General features: G+C 41.9%; 1 protein-coding gene across 1 annotated transcript in view; it reads right to left on the bottom strand.

The window, feature by feature from the left end:
• The window catches only part of DDX4 (DEAD-box helicase 4), a 38,253-nt gene that overhangs the window by 1,145 nt on the left and 16,932 nt on the right, over positions 1-20,176 (bottom strand). The window contains exons 9-16 of the mRNA XM_075488613.1: positions 16,066-16,218; positions 14,623-14,777; positions 12,514-12,643; positions 11,276-11,442; positions 4,322-4,467; positions 3,465-3,564; positions 1,348-1,618; positions 1,089-1,175 (exon numbers count right to left, since the gene is read on the bottom strand). Coding sequence (XP_075344728.1) covers positions 1,089-1,175; positions 1,348-1,618; positions 3,465-3,564; positions 4,322-4,467; positions 11,276-11,442; positions 12,514-12,643; positions 14,623-14,777; positions 16,066-16,218 — 1,209 coding nt within the window. The remainder of the gene's footprint in view (positions 1-1,088; positions 1,176-1,347; positions 1,619-3,464; positions 3,565-4,321; positions 4,468-11,275; positions 11,443-12,513; positions 12,644-14,622; positions 14,778-16,065; positions 16,219-20,176) is intronic.

The following is a 20,176-nucleotide window of genomic DNA, read 5'->3' as shown; positions in this document are numbered from 1 at the left end:
AAAGATCCACTGAGGCTGCAAGCATGAGAAGGAAGCAAAAGTTTAAGTGTGTAACTGAGGTCCCATTAAGACCCAAACAAAAAAGATTCAGATCTGATTAGGGAACTAGTCACGCAGGTAAATACACCCAAAATACCCAATACTTTCAATAATTATGGTATGGAAAAAGATAATTAATGAAAGGAAGGTCTGAGCTTGAACTCAAGCTTCAGACATTGTGTAAGCAGTGAGATTAATAATTTCTCTCGTGGTCTCCTCTCCAAGAGAGTATCAATATTTGGAATGCAACTGAGATGTGATAAAGTTCTTATGGAAGCAAGAGGTCAAGGAAAGGCTTTTGATGAAGGCACCAAGTGCCTTGGATGAAAGGCACTTGGATGAAAGTAGTTTTCATCTACTTGGATGAAAATCCAAGTAGATAAAAGCAAGTAGTATCAAACCAGTTGCGGAAAAAAAAAAGAAATCATTCGAAGTAGGAGTGGTCACAATTTAAATCCTACACTAGTGACTGCAGAGTGATTAGAGAGCTATGCCACCTTAGCTGTCTCATTTATTCAAGCTATATTTTAACATCTGGTATCAGCAACACTAAGAGATCAGAAGGCTCCTCCTCATCACAGACGTTAAGAACATTTTTGACATTTATCAGATTGGGGCATTTATATAACTATAATTAGCTAAAGTTTTCAGTCAAATGAGTTACTTGATTGAGCAATTCCTAACAAGCAGTGACTGTATAAATAGCAACTATTCGCTCCTACCCTACATGTCCAGTAGAGACACTTCTAGAACTACAGCATTTCCATATGTTTGCACAAACCTTTTTCTTCCACAGAGTTAATTCTTCACACTACAGATCAAGACTAACACAGCTAGTAAGGCCACACTGTAAGAGTCCAAGTCAAGCAAGTTGTCCAAAATTAGTTTCAGAGATACTGAGCACTTTGAAGATGCACAACTAAGATAAGGGACACAGTTACAGTCAAAACAGTTTCACTGACAGTATTCTGGATATATACTGCTAAACACACTTTTATACTGAGACAAAGTTCTAAAAGCCAAGACTTCCAGTTCACTTCCAGACTTACCTTCTGGGTATTAACTGACGTAAAGACTCTTTCCCCTTGAAAACCAAAAGCAATTTCTTCCAACCAAACAGGAACTTCCTGCTGGGCCTACATAATTAGAAAAGTGAATTTAGAGACTTTGACTGCTTTACCAATTCATATGAAGAGTTCCATAACTGTACCAAAGAAATAATAGTTGCTCGGTACATTGAAGTGAAATCCTAAAGAACAGAAAAAGTTACAAGATTTGAAGATTTGAAAAGAAAGATTTAAAACTTACATCTGAAAGCACTTTAACTAGAGATTGTGCAAGATGGCCATCTGAACTGCTATCAAAGAAGCAAACTGCTTTGCCTGTATTTCCACAACGACCAGTTCGTCCAATTCGGTGTACATACTCCTCAATGGTGGAAGGAAGATCAAAATTAATAACATGTTGAACATTTTCAATATCCAGACCTCTTGCTGCCACTGAAGTTGCCACAAGAACTGGACATTTTCCAGAACGAAAATCCTGAAGTGCTACTTCTCTCTCTCTCTGTTCTCTATCTCTACAAAGAAAGCAATTGTTAGAATGGAGGTCTTGAAAAGTCTGCAGTATTACTTAAGATATAAGTTAAAAGGTCATGATTCATAGACAGAAGCAGCTCTCACGGCGGGGGAGGGGACAGACGTGACACCACACCAACACACACACCACCAGTTTAGGTTTTCTGAAAAATTAGCAGTAAGACACAGCAACTATTTTAGCCTAAGTCTCTTGAGAAATTAATTTTTTGAAAGAACCAGAGATAGTCATGTATTGAACTCATTGCCTTCCTAAGATCCACCTGTTTAACTGATTGTTTCTCCACGCTATAGTTAGAAGTGCTTTTCCTACTGCTTTGTAGCAGGGAGCCAGAATAGCAAAGAAGTCTACCTAGACTCCTGCATAGGCAGGAGTATATACTAGATACACTAGAAACTGTGGGCAGCCAACAGTATAGAACTTGCCTTTTGTTTACCATCATGAGAAGAAAGCTAGATTTGCTCTGGGGTTTGCATTTTTAAAGAATATTTACAGATTATCCAGTACTTAAATACAGTAGATCAGAGTTGAACTCATGTTCTTTGTTGTCCAAATGAGAGAAGGAATTAGAAAGCTAAAAACCAGTGCTCTTTTGAATCTAACATGGACACTTAGTGAAGTCTGGTATGACCAATACTCTAGAAAAGAGCAACTATCCTAACTAACTTCTATTTGAAAAACTCAGTGACATCCATGACAGTTTGGTGGCTTCCATGGAACCAGCTATTCTCTTTCTAAGTATACCTTAACTCACAGTGTAATAATTCTACAGAAATGTGTTAAGAACCTCCTCCCACGCAAGAAAGGTTGTGAGATAGCAATTTACATTAGCCAAGAACAGGCGGCCAGATCTTCTCAAAATGACCCTTCACACACCTGTAAAATTGATGGGGCACAGGATACACACAAACATCTTGTATCTCTGTACTAAGATCATTTTAACCCATCTACAACCTTGAGATTCTGATGTACGTTAGAACACTGCCCAAAACATCATTTTATTGGCAAAAATTCAAGTCCTTTCATCCTATTACAAGATGAAAAATATTGCAAAATCACATTTTTGATGTGCTGGTAATCTTAAGATTCAGTTTGTTGTCCTACATTTTGACATACAAACACACGCCACAGAACTATGTTCCAGCTCATTACATGAAAGACAGAAGCTCTTTTTAGATGGGTTTAGACCTGGAATTAGCAACTACTTCATCTTGTTTCTCAGCATTTGTTCAGGTATGCAACACTAATGCAACTACAAACAGGAGGCAGAAGCATCTGCTCTTTAGATCGAACTCCATACAAATGCTATGTCCAAGAAGGCAGAAACGACAGCATCAGAAATCTGGATGGTACATGACTACATACCTTGTCACTTTGAGGAAGCCCGTAAGACAGAGTGGAAGGTCCACAACTGCCACTTGAATTTACAAATATCATCTCACCAGTAATACCAAAAGGTCTGGTTTTGGTCATATAAATGATGACAAAAACTACATATAAACAACAGCTAATTCTACTGACTTTATTACATACTAATGTTTTTTTTTTTTAGCATTAAGTGTAAGATCCTCCAGTTCATATACAGCATTTGAAGTGTGGTCAACCAGAAAGATGTATACTCGGCAAATGCTGTGATAACTGGCCTTCAGAAACACTACATTTTCAATTGGGCAGAGCTGCTGAGGATTACAGGGCTATCTGAAACAAGGCAAGCTAAGTCATACAGATATGGCCAAACACGAAACCTCAATAAAAGCTTCTCATAAGATACAGTATTAAGTGACCTTCACTTAACACTATTACCTGACTTTCACTTTAAAAATACTTACCCGTGGATGCTAGTGGCTGATATTTTTTCTTGACAAAGAAAGGCTGCAATATAGTCTGCTTTTTTCTTTTTGTCCACAAACACCATGGTTCGTTCATGACCTACGTTAAACGAGAGTTCAGATCCACTGCAGTTTGAAACCTGATGCATTTTCACTATTCACATTTGCAGTTACTTATATAAACACCTAATATCAGAACGGGTTTTGAATAAAGTCTTTAAGGTATGATTGTAATTTCTTGCCTCTGGTGAACTAATTAAATTCAATCCAGTGATTTCTAGATCAACACAGAAACCTAGGCGAAGACAAGTGCATTGTATTTTTCTCTCAATAAAGGAGGATACAAATGTTGTTCTCTGTGGTAAGTATGCACTCCCTTTCTACAGCATGTGGTTGAAAGCGGCACACCGGTCTGAGCACTGAACAGTAAGGTACAAAGACATTTTTTTAATTCCAAACTCCGTTCCAGTTTTCAGCATTAAAACTTAAGATACTTTTAGAGCACATAAAAATCCCAGCCATTAATAAAATATAGGCCCAAACGTTCACATAAGAAGTTTAATACACCTGTAATCTGGAGATAATACCCCCAGATGCTGAAGTATTGTACCTAACCATCTGGGAAGCTTGTCTGCTAGTGCTCGATAGAGATGAGACCTTGAAAAATACCCATAACACAAATATGCCTAAAAACCTAGAACTCCCCGAGGCGTGCTTCAAGCTTCAATCAGTAGTCTTGTAAAGTGTGTAACACACATAATAGAATGGAATCATGACCTGGTCAACAGCAAGAGCACAAGTGTAAAAACAAGCAATTTTGTCTTCCCTGGAAAACAATTAGCAATAAGGGAAATTACCTATGCTTTGTAGAATTTCTATCAGTTTATCCCTCTTGGAATACTGAGGAACCTGAAGAATATTTTGCTGAACGTCACTGCAAGCTCCACCCACATGTCCAACGACAACAAATAAATAATCAGTTTTCAAAAATTCACCAGCCAGCCTTGAAAAGAAACAAAATTGAGCAACATAAAGTCTATTATGTAGCTTATTTTTTGCTTTAAGATCAAGTAACTTCGTTTATGTTTAAGCAACCCTCACAACAAATACTTGTATCATTCCTCACAAGGCAGAGGATATTAGTCACACATGCATTTTTAAAAAAGCTAAAATAGTCTGTATTGTTTTCGAGACAGCTTTACAAAAAACCTGATCAACAAGAAGGTGCACAGACTGATTACGTCCCTGCAGCTCTTCATAATACAAACACTGCATTTTCTAGCCATCTCAGAAAGAGTTCCACGTACATGCTTGTAATAAAACAGGTTACTGACATATACGCTCACAGAATCTTTCTTGGGGCACTATTTCATCACTAGCTGGAAGGACAGGGGAGAATCCTACACAGGCCAGAATTAAAAAAACAGGCCTCCAAGAGACAACACCATTCTTTTTGACTGTTGAACAAAAGCAGTGCTTAAAAACATTCAGGTTATTACATGGCATTTATTTACCAGTTGCCACAGGCAAAAGTCAAGTTTTGCTCAGAGAGTGCTCCCCTTCAGATATCCTTTACACAGGTGATCTTATCTGAGACATCAAACTCGCCAAAATAGGTAACTCCTTGGAATGCCCCATAATACTGGAGAGTTTTATTAAACTGTATTAACATATCAATACACAAGTGTGATGCATGTCCAGTGCACACACTGCAGGCTTCCACTGCCTCCCTGGGGCCCACGTGAAGGATGTCACGAGGGTACTCCCTAGCCTGGTACGGCCCTCGGACTATTACCCCCTACTGCTCTTCCATGTGGGGGGCGATGAGGCTGCAACACGAAGTCCTAGGGCAATCAAAAGAGACTTCAGAGCCTTGGGACGGCTGGTAAGGGACTCCAGAGCACAGGTTATTTTCTCCTCTCTCCTTCCAGTTGTGGGCAGCGACACAAGAAGGAACAGAGACACCCAATCTATTAACTCATGGCTCCATGGCTGGTGTCATCGCCACGGATTTAGTTTTTTTGACAATGGGATGGCCTACACAGCACCGGGTTTGCTGGCGTCTGATGGGATTCATCTTTCTCAAAGGGGAAGGAGAATCTTTGCTCAGGAACTTGCGGGGCTCATCGACAGAGCTTTAACCTAGACTCGAAGGGGGAGGGGGGTAATATCAGGTTTGCCCGAGGGAAGCTGAGGGACGACGTGCCACGGTTAGAGGGAGTGGGTGCCAGCGAGGGCACTTGGCCTGTGTCTCCGAGATGTGCAGGGTACGCTGGGGCACAGCCGAAGTCGAACAAAGTTGAGCTAGGGGATACTGAGGCAAAAGGAGCCAAGAGGGAAACGCCAGTGAAACACCTCAAAGCACACAAGGGGTGTTCTTCTATGAAGGAGACACGGACAACAGCCCAGCTGAAGTGCCTCTACACCAATGCACGCAGCATGGGCAACAAGCAGGAGGAGTTGGAAGCCATTGTACATCAGGAAAACTATGATATGGTGGCCATCACAGAAACGTGGTGGGATGACTCACACAACTGGAGTGTGGCGATGGATGGCTATAAACTCTTCAGGAGGGATAGGCGAGGCAGGAGAGGTGGTGGAGTAGCCCTGTACGTCAGGGAGTGTCTGGATAGTTTAGAGCTCGATGACGGTGACGATAGGGTGGAGTGTCTATGGGTAAGAATCAGGGGGAAGGCCAACAAGGCATATATTGTGGTGGGAGTCTGTTACAGACCACCCAACCAGGATGAGGAGACAGATGAACTATTCTATAAGCAGCTGGGAGAAGCCGCACGATCACTAGCCCTTGTTCTTGTGGGGAACTTCAACCTGCCAGATGCCTGCTGGAAATACAATACAGCAGAGAGGAAACAGCCTAGGAGGTTCCTGGAGCGTGTGGCAGATAACTTCCTGACACAGCTGGTGAGGGAGCCAACGAGGGAAGGTGCCCCGCTGGACCTCTTGTTCACCAACAGAGAAGGACTTGTGAGCCATGTGATGGTTGGAGGCTGTCTTGGGCAGAGTGATCACGAAATGATAGAGTTTTTGATATGTGGTGAAGCGGCGAGGGGGGTCAGCAAAACTGCCACCTTAGACTTCCAGAGGGCAGACTTTGGCCTGTTTAGGAGACTGGTCGAGAGAGTCCCCTGGGAGGCAGCCCTAATGGGCACAGGAGTGCAGGAAGGCTGGACATTCTTTAAGGAGGAAGTCCTAAAGGCACAAGAGCGGGCTGTCCCCAGGTGCCGAAAGACGAGCCGGCGGGGAAGAAGACCGGCCTGGCTGACTAGAGAGCTCTGGCTCGAACTCAGGAAAAAGAGGAGAGTCTACGACCTCTGGAAGAAGGGGCGGGCAACTCAGGAGGACTACAAAGGTGTAGCGAGGCTGTGCAGGGAGAAAATTAGAAGGGCCAAAGCTGAGCTAGAGCTCAATCTGGCTGCTGCTGTAAAAGACAACAAAAAACACTTCTTCAGATACATTAGCAGCAAAAGGAGAGCTAAGGAGAATCTCCAGCCCCTAGTAGACGGGGGAGGGAACACAGTGACCAAGGAAGAGGGAAAGGCTGAGGTACTTAATGCCTTCTTTGCCTCAGTCTTTAATAGCAGGGCCAATTGTTCTCTGGGTACCCAGTCCCCGGAGTTGGAAGATAGGGATGGGGACCAGAATGGAGCCCCCATAATCCAGGGGAAATGGTGAGTGACCTGCTGCACCACTTAGACACTCACAAGTCTATGGGGCCTGATGAGATGCACCCGAGAGTACTGAAGGAACTGGCAGATGTGCTCACCAAGCCCCTTTCCATCATTTACCAGCAGTCCTGGCTAACTGGGGAGGTCCCTGCTGACTGGAGATTAGCAACTGTGATGCCCATCTTCAAGAAGGGCCAGAAGGAGGACCCGGGGAACTACAGGCCTGTCAGCCTGACCTCGGTGCTGAGGAAGCTGATGGAGCAGATCATCCTGAGTGCCATCACACGGCATGTAGAGAATAACCAAGGGATCAAGCCCAGCCAGCATGGGTTCAGGAAAGGCAGGTCCTGCTTGACCAACCTGATCTCCTTCTATGACAAGGTGACCCGCCTAGTGGATGAGGGAAAGGCTGTGGATGTTGTCTATCTAGACTTCAGTAAAGCCTTTGACACGGTTTCCCACAGCATCCTCCTGGAGAACCTGGCTGCTCAGGGCTTGGACGGGCGTACTCTTCGCTGGGTAAAGAACTGGCTGCATGGCCGGGTCCAAAGAGTGGTGGTGAATGGAGTTTACTCCAGTTGGTGGCCGGTCACAAGTGGTGTTCCCCAGGGATCTGTGTTGGGGCCAGTTCTGTTTAATATCTTTATCAATGATCTGGATGAGGGGAGCGAGTGCACCCTCAGTAAGTTTGCAGATGACACCAAGTTGTGTGGGAGTGTTGATCTGCTGGAGGGTAGGCAGGCTCTGCAGAGGGACCTGGACAGGCTGGATGGATGGGCTGAGGTCAATTGTATGAGGTTTAACAAGGCCAAGTGCAAAGTCCTGCACTTGGGCCACAGCAACCCCACGCAATGCTACAGGCTTGGGGAAGAGTGGCTGGAAAGCTGCCTGGCAGAGAAGGACCTGGGGGTGTTGGTTGACAGCCGGCTGAATATGAGCCAGCAGTGTGCCCAGGCGGCCAAGAAAGCCAATGGCATCCTGGCTTGTATCAAAAATAGCGTGGCCAGCAGGACTAGGGAAGTGACCGTGCCCCTGTACTCAGCACTGGTGAGGCCACACCTCAAATACTGTGTTCAGTTTTGGGCCCCTCACTACAAGAGAGACATTGAGGTGCTGGAGTGTGTCCAGAGAAGGGCAACAAAGCTGGTGAAGGGTCTGGAGCAGAAGTCTGATGTGGAACGGCTGAGGGAACTGGGGTTGTTTAGCCTGGAGAAAAGGAGGCTCAGGGGAGACCTTATCGCTCTCTACAACTACCTGAAAGGAGGTTGTAGCGAGGTGGGGGTCGGTCTCTTCTCCCAGGTAACAAGTGATAGGACAAGAGGAAATGGTCTCAAGTTTCGCCAGGGGAGGTTTAGACTGGATATTAGGAAATTTTTCTTCACTGAAAGGGTTATCAAGCATTGGACCAGGCTGCCCAGGGAAGTGGTTGAGTCGCCATCCCTGGAGGTATTTAAAGGACGTTTGGATGAGGTGCTTAGGGACATGGTGTAGTGGTGGTCTTGGCAGTGTTAGGTTTACAGTAAGCCTCGATGATCTTAAAGGTCTTTTCCAACCTATACGATTCTGTGATTCTGTGAAAATTCAGATGGTAAACAAGTCAACCTTTAACTGAAAATGGGCAATCCCAAGTTGTAGAACAAATTCCTAAAAAAGAGGGAAGTCTTAAAAATGTTAAAGGACTGCCCTAAGGACTTGAACCTCCCACATGATTCATAGGTGTAATTACCTCTGAAAAGGTGTTTTTCATAACAAATAAACAAGTTTCTAGATATTTAAATGTGTTTGGTCTTAAGATCTGACTGGCAATCTCTAGTTTAAGATCTCACAGAGAGGCAAAGTTCTAAATTGAAAGTAAAGGGCAAGTTTAAACTCTCTGAAAACAGAATAGTAAACAAAAAACAGGAAGGGAGAGAAGAAAGAAAAGACCTTTTAATGGGAGATATAAAGCCCCAAATGCTAAGCTGAAGTTCACCAGTCAGCTAGGAAATGCATGGTTCTCTCAAGTCACATGCACAGGAAGAGCCCTGATGATCAGACCAAAGGTTTATGTAACAGCAGAGACCCAAATTCAGGTACAAAACTAAATGGCATGTTAAAATTAAATCTGATTACACTCACTGAATACAAGTGCAGGGGAGCCTGAACCCAGCAGGGCCAAAGAAAGCACCTTGTTTTACACTACCAAAGTAGTATACTGTCCAAAGTTGTTTTGACAATAGAGTATGGGAAAATATTATCTTTCCTGACTCCTGAATCAGAAAGGCAGTAAATCCAGGAAGAAATTGACTCCAGACAAGAAGGGTTTTCACCCTCTAAAATGAGGACATCACCTTTAGGCATTCCAGTTTCAAAAGGTTACAAGAATATTATTATGCACTTCTGAACCATGATCCAAGCACTCAGGTTTCTGAAGTCTTCTACCAGCACTTGTAAATCCTACAAGACTGACAGTAGAAAGGTAGATCTGTTTTGTTTTGGGTTTTTTTATATTAAACAAAAGCACAGTTGAAGGGATTTCCCCCTTTCAGATGTTGGTAGTTACAATACTCTTTACTCATCTCTCAGTATGTAGCAAAAACACATAGCAAGAGCATTAGCGAAAACACATTGATGAAGACAACAGATCTAGAGATCAAGGGATCAAGACTCTTCTCTCAACCCCAAAACATGAGCCAATCAGAACACACTGTGCGTCTTAAAGGGAGACACAACGATCTTTTCCCAGGATGCAGTATGAAGTGAGACCACATTCCTGCACAAACAGTAAACACATGGAATGAAGATGAACCACACTCATGTACAGTATCATTTGAATGCTTGACTCCCAGCTGTGGAAACAAGGCCATTATTAGTTCACTACAAGATCTTCTTTCAATACCAAAAACTCTATGAAAAAAGTCTTGACTGAGGAACCAAAGCCACAACAGGTGACTTAAGACGAAATTTAAAGTGAATTCAATCCTACTTAAAGGAAGGCGATTCATGTCCCCAACAGCTGTCAGTATTAACTGACTGCATGGGAGAAAGCAGCCCATTCCCCTCTTTCATTCAGATGAAGATGTCTTCTCCCTGCCTCAAAAAAATCTTTCAGGCTTTTTCAAGGCCAGAAGAAAGTTGCCAGGATTTGCCTCACTGAAGTACCAACATACTTCACTGTAATGGTCTGATCAGTTTACATGCTCTCAGACTGTAATATGGTTAGTAGTATTTTTTAGTGATACTACCAACACTTCTATACTACTATCACTAGTGATAGTACCAACATACTTCACTGTAATGGTCTGATCAGTTTACATGCTCTCAAACTGTAATATGGTTAGTGGTATTTTTTAGTGATACTGTCACAACAGTATCCCTACCACAAAAGCCATCAAAGTTATGTCAACTGGTCAAATTGAAGTTTAGACTCTTCTGATTTAAGAATAAGCATTCAGATGCCTGTCTCTTCAAAAGTGGAAATACTAAGTAATTTCCATCTACCTACAGGGAATGGGGTGTTTTGTTCTGTTACCGCCAGGCTCAGCAACCCCACTACCATCTGTTGAAGACTCTTCTCTCACAGTCTGGAAAGTGGAACTTTAAGGGTAGTGAGTAGTAGAGCTGTGAAATATATCCTAAACCCATCTGTGGAAGCTTTAAAACTATCAAAAACAAATAGCACTTACGCATGTAAATAAGAATTGTATGTCAGAAAGGCTGGTGAGTTGAGCAATAATTGTGATGTCTAGTTATATTATGTCCTGGTGCCAAAGACAGTACTACCAGTGCTGCTTGTGAAACAGCAAGACCACTGTTTTTGAGCTTGCACAGATGTGGCGGGGGAGGGACAAGAAACAAACACGGGCAGCATGAGGACTTCCGCAGAAGTGGAATTTAAAAGCCTTCAGACAAACTTCTAAGTTGCTTTAGAGACTCCACCTATATTAAGCAGTTAATCTATGCAAGTTACTAGTTCTGTTACCTAAAAAAAGGGAAGTCTTCAGCAAGGAATGTTAACATCACAGCTTTTCAGTATCTTCTAGCAAGATTATAAGCTTTTAAACATAAGGAGTGCTCTTAAGTCTTCAGGCATTTAGCTCTATAAAAGTAGATCTTCAGATATATTTCCATTTTTACTTTACTCACCTCTGAACTTCTTCAGGGAAAGTGGCACTAAACATTAGTGTTTGACGTTTGTCTTTTGGTGGCATGCTTGGGTAAGAAATCAGCTTCTTCATATCTAACCCAAACCCCATATCAAGCATGCGGTCCGCTTCATCTAGCACCAAGTATTTCACGTTATGCAAACCAATCTGCAAATATTTCAGTGAAAGAAAAACTGTACTGGTTCACTGACAGTATACACTTACAGAATGTCCTAATTGCCAAAATCCACCTGTTACTTATCTCTTTCTACTAGAAGTTAATTATTCACAAATAAAAGTCTATGTGCATTATGTTTTATTTGCATCTCAACCTCTATTTAACTTTTTAATCTGCACTAATTCAAATAGTATGCGTACACTGAAGTGCTTCAGAATTTGGTTCAGCAAAGTAAACCAAGATAGAGCCTACAGATCGACTATTATTCAGCATACCTATTTTGAAATTATGTCTTGAGTTTTAGAAAAGTTCTTTCACATAACGCTCAGACATTCTCAAAAAACTAGTTCTGAAAAAACTTAGGTCAGAAAGCATTATTAAGCGCATTACAACTTCACTGTTGCTGACCAAGACTGTCATTGTGACTAGAAGCCTGACAACCACAGAAAGCCAATCTCCCGTTTTTTACCAAGAAGTGTTTTTCCAAACTTCATTTGTCCAGTGCAACATCACTGAGCCACCACTACAATATGTAGCAATTTCAATTTGAACTTATAATGACTGGAAAAATAAAAATTCCAATACAATTATTACACCTGGAGTTTTTTATATTTTGAATAAAATGAGTATTAAAACATTCAAACAATTAATATTAGCATAGTTCCAGACAGATAAAAGCTACTGTAGCAAAACAAGCAGGACATCAATTGAAAATCTGCTACAGAGTTTTCCACAAGAACTACGAGAAGGTGTTCCATGTATTTAAACTATAAAATTTAATTGCCAAAAACACTGCAGCCAGTTCAATTTAGACTGGTATTTTCCAGTGGGCCCTGAAAAGGACTGAAGAGATCTGGACTCACGCTACTCTCAAAAACCTCATGGTATTTAGATATTCCAAGAAAAGCTCATTTGTATTTTAAGTAAGTGCCTCTACAAAGGCAGCATACTGACTAGTTTTCATGGCTCTATATTTGCTTCTATCAAATTTGAAGAATGAAAACCAGTATGGAAAAAGCTAAGAGTGTTTAGGGAATTCAGATTAAGTTTTAAGACCTTACCTTCTCTCTTCCAATGATGTCTAGAAGCCTTCCTGGAGTGGCACATAGTATGTTACAGCCTTGCATTACCTGACGAATTGAATGGCCTGTTTGTGTACCTCCATAGATCACAACAGGCCTTATACAAGTTCTATTATATAGAAAAAAATTTGGATTAATTATCTAAGTATGCAAACAGTATTATTTCATGAAAATATATAAAAAATCATCAGACCTACCATAAACCACCATACTTAGAGTGGTTCAATTCCTTTACAATATAGCACAAATTATAACCAAAAGCAGAACCCAAGACCAGAAACTCACTCACTGTAAGCTCAAAGTTCCCATTTGTACTAAATACTAGAGGCTGCACTAGCGGCTTACTTGGAAAGAACACTTCATTTCACCTGCATTCTTCCCTCTCCCTTCAACTGAGAGTTTTTGGCAGTAAGAGCCAAAATGGTTTTAGACATTGTCCCCTTTTATGCGGCATACTTAGAAAAAGGAGAACCACCAAATATATGCCTTTAGAGCTTCAGAAGTAATCTTTCCACACCTTGAAAAGACAGTGCAAAAAAAAAAATACACAGGTGGATCTTTGTAAAGCAACTAATCACACTAGTCATGCAGTGTGCCACTCAAGCATTGGACTGCAAACCCATTCAAACGCTAAACTACCTAGTGCTTTTCCTACTTGGCTTTTTAGTTAGATCTACTAAGTAGAGCTACATCAGATACTCTTCTCCTGCAGAAAGCCACCTCTACGAGCAAGAACTACCTTAGGCAACTGAAGAGCAAGTTTACAACCTTATCTTTATAACCTCCTGCTAAGGCTTTTACATGCGTGCAATGAGTATTTTCAGACTCAAATTCAAACTGTCTATTCTTGAAGACACTAGTTCAGCTTCACATGCAACAACAGTGAATCAGATAAACCTGGTAAATTTTTACCAGGTTTAATTGGAACTTTTCAGAAAGCTTTAGTCAAGAATAGAACAGATTGGACTCATAACATTTCAACATTTATCCACTATCAATTAATATTTCATAATCTTATTTGTGAACTAAACCAAAGAGCTTAAGAATATAATGAATCTGAACTGAGCAATATGCATGCAGTTCTTTAGAGGCAAAGCATTCACACCCTGATATTGTTTAACTGTCCCCCAAATATAGGTTATCTTGCTTTTACTGCAGGGCAGCTGTAGCAGCAGCTTTCTAAATTCAAAAGCTATTTTATTGTGAAATAATCTGTTCCTAGTTTAAAATAGCACAATTAACAGAACTAGCTACATAGTTAGAACAGTTTTAGAGATTAAGAAGCTATTCTTAGTAACATGCTTCGAAAGTAGATATGCAAACATCATGGTACTTCCCAAAGGCAGAGACAGTCTCCAAGCATAAGTTTGCTTGAACGACGAAAGGCAAGTCTAATTTAGCCCACCAGATTTTGCACCGATGACATTCTCCATTCCACCTCATAACAGTTACAAGCTGTTACAGACAATAGATTTAATTCTCTTCCCGTGCACTGGTGAAACAAACCACTTAGCAGCAGAAAGAGCACTGGCAAATTAGTACAAATGTACTCTCACACAACATCCAAGAGCTCAATGACAAGTTTAGACTTTTTGTTCTGTTTTGAAGCAGAGCTAAAAGAGCTTGCTTGAGCTGTGAAATTTCTGTCCAAGACCAGAAACACTGGGAAGTACAGAGTTATTAGAAACCATCACTGGAAGTTAACTAAAAACCCCTAACACATATCTCTATTTTTGTGAAGAGGAAAATACAAGCAAGTATAAATTACATAAGGCAAGCTAAATTTAAGTTACTTCATTTAAGAAATTTCATTTTTCTCATCAGTAAAGATGATGTGACACAAGTTTAGTGCTTATCTCCCCTTAAAGCTGGAGTAAGCCTCTCCCCCGCCAAATATCAGGAAGATTAGGAGTTTAAATCCCTAGCCATACAGTAAGAAACCTGCTAGCTAGTATTACCATCTAAATTCAAGTGTTTCTTGTCATCCAATTGGCACAGAAAAATTTTTGAAAGTATTCATGAAAAAAATAAAGCACTGCTGATTCAGACAAAGTAATAATCAATACCAAGCAACAGTGCAAAGCTTACCCATACACAAATTTTCTTGCTTCTAGGAAGATCTGATTTATCAGTTCTCTAGTTGGGGCGACAATAATACATTCCGGTTCTTGCTGCTCTTTAAAGCTACTGGCAGTTAGGCCATCTCTCATCATGTGGGCCACAATCGGCAGAAGAAAAGCTGCCTAAAAGAAACATCAGTATTTATGCTGTTTAGTCTTAAAGCTTTCATCAGTCACACTAAAAGCTGCATATCAATCTTAAAGCTAGAATGATATAGCACACTATCAACCTCAGGGAAATCAGACTACAAAAGGATCGACCCAAATGCACTACAGAATATTTAAGCTTATTTCTCCTTGTTTAAGAAGCGTGAAAATATCTCTCTGGACCTTAAGAGTAAGATAATGTAGGAACATGGTCAGGCACTAGCTAACTTCTGGGTTCTTCAGGCAGTTCCACACATCATGCTGACATACATTGATAATTACGTACCCCAGGACCAAAAACCCTCAACGTTTACTTACAAGCCTTACGTTATCATCAGTAGATTTGTAAGGTAACCATGTATCACCATTCTCCAGACTACTACAACAGCAGATCAGTTTGCAACACAGCTGCACCAGCACCCTTACTTCCATGTAAGACTAGTTACCCCCAAAATAGAACCTGTATAGCAGTCCCAAAAGCATTCAGAATATTTATAGCATCAGCTTTGGACATTACTCCCTCTGAAAACAGAAGAAGTTTTTTAAAAGAAGTAACTAAAGCTACATAACAACAAAGCTAGAATTCCACACTATACTGAACAGCAAAAAGCTGTACTTAATATCCAAATATTCTCATACAGAGCTGTTAGATTTGGGTACATTAGACATTTTAACAAGTTGAGACACCTTAGTATCAACTCTCAACACTGTTCCATGATTAATACTGAATCACCTAAAACTAAGTCTGGTGCAGATCAGACTTGATCAAACCAAGGATGACAAACCAGCACAGCACACTGTTACAATTTGGCATAAGTTTAAAAAAAAAACAAACCCCAAACAAAAACCGCAAAACCACACAAAACCACACAAAACAAAACAGACATACCAACACAAAAAAAAAACCCAACACAAAACCCCACACAACACAGAAAGAAACCCCAACTTTCAACCGCTGAGGTTTTTTTCTCATCAGCAGTTTCTATGACTGCCTATACTTCCCCATCTGTAGTCCTGAAGACTTGCCTGCTGTATCAAGACACTAGTCCACTGAAATTAAAAAGAAATTCAGCCAAAAAATGCAACAACCCATCCATCATTCATATCTGTGCTTAATACTACACCTGCTATTGCAGTGCAAGTCAAATCACTAGACATCAAGCTGTGAAGCATCTGGCACATGGAAGACTGAGGCATTCCACTACTGGAAGTGTGTTCAAGGTCACACACTTCCAATAGTATGAATACTACAGAAAATGCTTACAGTTTTTCCCGATCCTGTCTGGGCACATGCCATTAAATCCCGTCCTGCCAGTATAATAGGAATGCTGTACTTCTGCACTGGAGTAAGTTTAGAGTATCCAGCTTTAGCAATGTTCATGTTTAAGGTCTGACAAAGGTTAGCTTCTTCAAAAGCCTGTAAGAGAAAAAATTATTAACAGTACACTACCACAGAAGTTAAAGTTTAAAAACTGAGATGCCTTACCATAGGATGCAGTCACCCAAACACTAAAAAGTATTACTTTTTGAGGGGGTGTCACCCGTCATCTAGATTGCCAAGGTTCCTACAGGTAAAAGCCCCAAAAGTTTCTTCAACCTGCTCATGCCATCCAAGTAAAGTTGTTTGTAGGACAGTGAAGGCCTTCAGCTGGTCTCACCATCTTTGAGAGAAAACTGCTCAGAAGCCATACATCTGGATCCAAGCAGGTAAACTTAAATCATGGCATGCTATGAAAACAAACTAAAAGTCTTCAGTAGATTTCACATAGGAGTATACCCTTAGTGTCTATGCTAAAACTAGTATGGGGAGCTAAAGCAACATCCCTATCCAGGACCAAAAAGCATCATAGATGACAAAATCAGTTTAACTTCAGTGAGAAAACCTTTCAGAAGATGGATGGGGAAAAAAAACTCTGCATCTTCTCTTGCAACACACATGCACCCTTCTTCCTCATTCTTCTCTCTAAAAAGAGCATTTTGTTTTTTCTTTTAAAACACTAGCCACCTGGTATGGAATAGAAGCAAAGTAAACAATAAACAGCAGCCACAGAAAACGGGGCTACAAATTACTTCAAAAACACCTCTCTGTCCAAATGAAAACTATTCTGACAGGTGTTCATTTACATTGTTAAAGATACCCCAGTAACAGACTTCAACAAGATGGCTCTCCCAGCCTTCCCAGAAACTGCTGCCAAAGACCTCTTTCTTTCAAGATCTAAACTCGTATTTTTCTGCAATTTAAGGACACTACTTCCTGTCCATCCAGTTATTACTTTCTCTGGGCCATTTCTGCAGTTTGTCAATGTCATTCTGAATTCAAATTCATATCTTTCAAACGGGCAGCATCTCCTTCTGTTGTAGTAGTCACTTTAGCATTAGTATCAAGGCTTCCTGAAGTCTTAGGCCCCAAGAACTTTCACCTAGATCCACCAACTGTGCACTGAACTTTTACTTGGCTACATGAAGCAAGGCCCCGAAACTGGTCCAAACCAGAAAGATAAGGAGGCTTCAACCTTAGCAGAAGCTGCAATCTTAGAGATAAGAGAACAATCGGCCCACCTAGAGACAATTAAAGGGCCCAATGAAGAACAGGAAGACCCCAGACCCTGATACTACTATTGGTCCAAACTGTCTCCTCAGGGGAGGGGAATTTACATTGTAAGGGTATCATTACCCAGGGATTTCTTTGTTCTGAGTCCCTCTCCAGAGGCACCCAGCTCAAGCCATTTTCACCGCTGCACCAATAAATCCGTCTGGCGTACGTTGTAGCAGAGACTCTGCTTTGGGAAACCTAGGGTCAAGCCAGAGGGGAAAGGAAGCGCCCGAGAGTGAGAGTGTGTGAGCGAGGAGTCGAAAAGGGGCACCCGTCAGCTCAGTGGAGCTGCCACTGCCAAGGGACTCAGGTCCTAGCAGCTGACATCTTGGGTGGTGTGTGTGCGACTCCCTGAATGGTGTGCGAGTGCTCCGGCAGCGGCTTCTCCTTTAACAGTCTGGCAACCCAGATGGGACCCCAGGCCAGCACCCTCGGATCCTCTCGCCTCCAAACACCCAAGTGCCTCCAGTGGGTGAATTCACCTGGGACCTTTGGAACAGGAGGCCCCGACAGGTGAGTGTTAAAATTCCCTGAGGAGACTTGAGACTAGTGATCGGGGTGGTGCATGGCCTGATCAGCATAAACCACACAAGAAGAAAGAGAGGGTGCGTGGCCTGGTCAGCATAAAGCACACAAGAACCAAAAGTTGGTGCGTGGCCTGACCAGCATAAAACACACATAAGTGAGAACCTGATACGGGGGGGGGGGGGAGGGGGGGAGAAGAAATGGGAAATGTACCCAGGGTGGAAAAGGGGATGCCCTAGGCTGAGGTCTTACAGAATTGGGAGAAAATGTATGGTACAGCAGAATTATCTAAAAAGCACACAATCAAATTATACCAAGGTGAATGACTGTTTATTACAAGAATGGATCCACACAAATTAATGTATTTAAGTCATCAACTGGAGGATAGGTACCCATACCAAATGGATTACTGGTATGTATGGCATGCATGGTCTGGGGAAAAAAAACTCCCAGGAAAAAAAAAAAAAAAAAGCTACCAGAACAAGAAATTCCTTTGAGTAGTTCAACCCCACTTTATCTGTCTTCTTATCTGTCTTCTTCTGACTCTCCTCCTCTTAACCCTCTGGCTGCCGGGCTCTTTCCTATGACTGTGACTCATGTTCCTAATCCTGCTGCTGGGCCCCCTGGGGCCCCGGCGGAGACTGGGCCAGTATTGACCTTTTATAGCTGCCAGCCTTGGAAACCTGGTAACTTAGCGTTGTGGGGAAGTAAGGTGCCCCACTGCAGGGAAGACACCCAGAAGTGTGCCCAGTTATTCTCAAATATATGTAGAGAGTATAATCCAAATTGGAGTGACACTCAAATACAATAGCGGGAACTCTTTTGCCCTGATGAAAGAGAGAAAATAATTAACAGGACGCTGAATTGGCTAACAGGAGGGGGGAAACAGAAACCCCTGGCCAGCAAATGATCCAAACTGGGACTATAATCATGCAGGGGATCGAGCCATTTGTCAGACAGGGCTCCGGAATTTGGTAGAAGCTATTAAAGCATAGGGGGAACTAGGAGTGGACTGGACTAAAGTACAAGAACGCAAACAGAGACCTGAGCAGCATCCTAGTGATTTCTGGAGATGATTCCGACAAGCTTTGTTAAAATACAGAGGAACGATGCCACAGAATTTTAACGATGTGCTCGCAATTAGCATCTTTGTGGATCAGGCAGCCCACAATATACGGAATTACTTTAAAGAACACATGTCCGGGTGGCAGGGGGAGAATTTGCAAAATATTTTGAGTATTGCTGTGTTCGTGTATGATGGGCATGAGGAAAGGCAAAAAGCTGAGCAGGTTAAAGAAAGGAAGTCAAACAGCAGGAGGCAAGTTTATTGGCCTCGGCTTTAGCAAGGCATTTGCAAGTGAGAGACAGGGGTGGGCGAGCAGAGGAAGGAGACTGGATACTAGGTCTGAGCTAAGATTTGGGAGAAAAGAAAGGGGATCGGGAAGGAATGTTGGAAGGGAGTGTTATTATTGTGGGAATCTAGGGCATATACAGTGGGAATGCCCACTATGGCTGTGGGAGAGGGCAAAAGAAGGAAATTATGACCAGGAAGAATTGGCCCGGAAAGACTCACAATCACAATGACTAGAGGGAAGAAACCCTGCGGATCTTAAAGTGGAAGCAGGAGGACTGGGAATTTTTAATGTAATTTTTAATAGGTAAAGTTGACAGTCATGAAGTTGAATTCTTCATAGAAACAGGAGCCACATTATCCCTTTGGAATTTTACCCTGAGAGGGTCTTGGACCACAGATAGAATTTTAATACATGGAGTCACAGGACAGAGAAAGCAGAATTTGAGCAAACCCCTATTAGTAACCATATGAAACAAGAGTATATGGGGGCAATTTGTATTGGTAGAGGATACCCCAGTGTGCCTGTCAAGGAGAGATCTCTTGCAGGCTTTAGATGTAGAATTACACTTGTTGCTGGAAGGAATAGCATTAATAATCATGGGAAGGACTGCAGTAGCTGGAAGCTCAAATAATGAGCTAAAAATACCAGAAGTATTGAAATCCATACCAACAAAGTGGTATGTGGAGTAAAACTAGCATGGATGTGGGATTACTAGTTTCAGGTCAACCTGTAAACATAAAACCAAAGGGAGGACACCCCCTTCCAGCTGTGAAACAGTACCCGAGTCCCCAAGAAGCTGAGAAGAGCATTCAAAAGCAAATAGACAGGTATTTAGCCCAGGGAATTTTGCAGGTGCGTGCATCACCATATAACACTCTTATATTCCCTGTAAAAAAGAATAG

Source organism: Mycteria americana, chromosome Z (genome assembly GCF_035582795.1).
Source record: "Mycteria americana isolate JAX WOST 10 ecotype Jacksonville Zoo and Gardens chromosome Z, USCA_MyAme_1.0, whole genome shotgun sequence".
Taxonomy (NCBI): Eukaryota; Metazoa; Chordata; class Aves; order Ciconiiformes; family Ciconiidae; genus Mycteria; species Mycteria americana.
This window is presented reverse-complemented; position numbering and strand designations above follow the sequence as displayed.